This window comes from Volvox carteri, assembly GCF_000143455.1.
Source record: "Volvox carteri f. nagariensis unplaced genomic scaffold VOLCAscaffold_17, whole genome shotgun sequence".
In the NCBI taxonomy this organism is placed as follows: domain Eukaryota; kingdom Viridiplantae; phylum Chlorophyta; class Chlorophyceae; order Chlamydomonadales; family Volvocaceae; genus Volvox; species Volvox carteri.
Window position 1 is genome coordinate 1,040,689 of NW_003307560.1, and position 2,471 is coordinate 1,043,159.

Here is a 2,471-nt window from a genome sequence, read left to right on the forward strand (position 1 = left end):
GTCACGCTGGCGCTTAGGACTCTCCGCGCCGCCGTCGCTGCTGGCGCCGCTGCCGCTGCCGTACTAGCTACCAGGGGCGGCGCCGCAGCTGTCAAGGCCGCAAGGCTCTGCGATGTTATCACCGCTCGCATGAAGTTGATGACTGAAGCAGCCGAAGCTTGTACGATCGTCGCAACTGTCGTACACTCCATGGGCTGTGCAGGTGCTGTGGTTATACGACGCCAGGCTAGCGCAGGTGCCGGCTGGCCCACGCCACGTCCGCCACACGACAGCTGCCTGCCGGCGGTGGCGGCGGCACCGCCGCTGACAGTGTAAGTCGATGACAAGGAGGAAGTGCGCACCAGGGAGGGACATCCGCCGCCGCCGCCGCCAAAAGCCGATGTACGGCGCTTGTCTGACGTCATCACCTCCAGCACGTGTCTCGGAAAGACTTCTTCAAGGATGCGGTGCTGTACGGCGGGTGGTGGCGAACCCGCCGTCGTACCATCCATGAAGCATCAAGATCCAGATCCAGGTCCAGGGAAGGTGAGCCGATGAGAGCACGGCCCAAAAGAAAATGGGATCAAAGGCCACACAGTTCGTTTTGAATTTCATTCCGCAAAGCTGGAAGGTACACCATTCAAATTCCAACGGATGCAATAACATTTATACATATCGCTTTGGCTTTTCATTTGTGACTGCACAACAAAGCTCTCTCACCTCAGCATCTAAGACCTGTCTAACCTCCAGCTCAGCCTGCACGTACGGCGTGACGTCATGGAACGCGAGCACCAGATTCCATTCCGTTGAAACCGGATCCAGAAACAGGTTTGCTTGAACCTCATGCTAGCAGCAGTTGCTAACGTACGGCGGCGATGCACTGGGCAGAAGCGGTGACGGCGCCGCCGCCGCCGCCGTCGCCTCGGTATGCGCGAGCTCCTCTCCCGCCGTCGCTAAACTGGTCGTAGCACCGCTCGACGCAGAGAATCCTCGGAGGCCGCCGCCGCCGCCGCCACCGCCGCCGCCGCCGCCGCATGAAGCTCGCACGCTCGTCACGCTGGCGCTTAGGACTCTCCGCGCCGCCGTCGCTGCTGGCGCCGCTGCCGCTGCCGTACTAGCTACCAGGGGCGGCGCCGCAGCTGTCAAGGCCGCAAGGCTCTGCGATGTTATCACCGCTCGCATGAAGTTGATGACTGAAGCAGCCGAAGCTTGTACGATCGTCGCAACTGTCGTACACTCCATGGGCTGTGCAGGTGCTGTGGTTATACGACGCCAGGCTACAAGACGTGAGCTTATGAATCCTCTCACTGCCTCCATCCTCGCCCGTAAGAACAAAGTCCCCGATTCGTTTAAAAGCCTCAGTCCTTACCCCGAGAAGTTTGGTGTCGTGTAGTCCTCAAATGAAATGCTAGGTCCAAAAAGATTTTTACAGTTGTCACAACCCGAATCATGGAACTGCAAAAGGGAATCGGCTGAGCAGCGTCCTCAACGCTCCACCGCAACAAACACCGCACCTGGTTGCGCGACTTGATTAGGCGGCACACGTAGCAACAAACAAGATTCTTATTGGTAAGAGCAAAGTCAGAAGGGTCCCGATTGCACTCGCCGTGTGCTGGGACGTCAGCGACCCGTTCCATTTCTGGGCTCCGGGCCCGTTTCTACGTAGATGCTTTTCTACTCCTAGTACCGTATTAAGCGTATATATAGGATGCACCACACCTCAGGCTGCCCGGAGAAAAATACACGGAGAACGGAGCTGCGCAGCGACGCTGCCGGTATCGTTGCTGTAAGGTTGGGCTGACTACAGTTTCAAATTTAAACATATACCGTAGAGGCAAGGAGGTGCATAAATGAAGAATACCGTCACGAATTCAGCTATTGGAAGAGGTCCGAGGCGATTGTTGCAGTTGGGGGTTGGCTGTCGTACCAGAAAACCTGCCGAGGTTGTCCCTCAGCCCGGGGAGTACATTGGATTTCCGGGTGCGTATTGTGCAGCACGTAGAAATTACTTTAATTGGTGGGTGGCGGATGCTTTGGTGTGTGGGCCCTTGGGGCTTCTCCTCGCGTCGAAAAGGCATGATCAAATTGCAATAGCCGATAGGTTCAGGTTCGCAGGGAGTCGGGGTTACGTTCTGCGCTTCCTAAGCCCAGGCTTACATGTGTTTGAATCGATGCCTGTAGGGCTGATGCGTGTAACACATGCAACTAAAACCGAAGCCAGGACTCAGAACCATGCCAAAACTCAAATGCCCGAAATTAGCTTCATATCAACAGTTAGATATTTTCATTCTAGACACGTATATTATTGCTTTATACGGCTCGGAGCTGGATAGCTCAGGCTTTTGTGGGTTTGACTGTAATGCACCTAGGTCGTCCAGGCGCCTTCGACGGTTGAAGTTGGAGTTGTCCGTCTCTTGTCTTCCCAGAATGCATGAGCTATGAAATGTTTTGATTGCATTAAGGATCAGGCAATTGGATAGCAGCACCAGGAA

The 2,471-nt window shown here is 55.5% G+C and overlaps 1 protein-coding gene across 1 annotated transcript in view; it reads right to left on the bottom strand.

The window, feature by feature from the left end:
- The window catches only part of VOLCADRAFT_104593 (uncharacterized protein), a gene marked incomplete at its 3' end in the record, with an annotated part of 2,878 nt that extends 1,067 nt beyond the window's left edge, over window positions 1–1,811 (bottom strand). Inside the window, exons 1-3 of the mRNA XM_002950152.1 lie at window positions 1,494–1,811; window positions 700–735; window positions 65–449 (exon numbers count right to left, since the gene is read on the bottom strand). Coding sequence (XP_002950198.1) covers window positions 65–449; window positions 700–735; window positions 1,494–1,616 — 544 coding nt within the window. The 5' untranslated portion in view covers window positions 1,617–1,811. The remainder of the gene's footprint in view (window positions 1–64; window positions 450–699; window positions 736–1,493) is intronic.
- Between the last annotated feature and the right edge of the window lie 660 nt (window positions 1,812–2,471).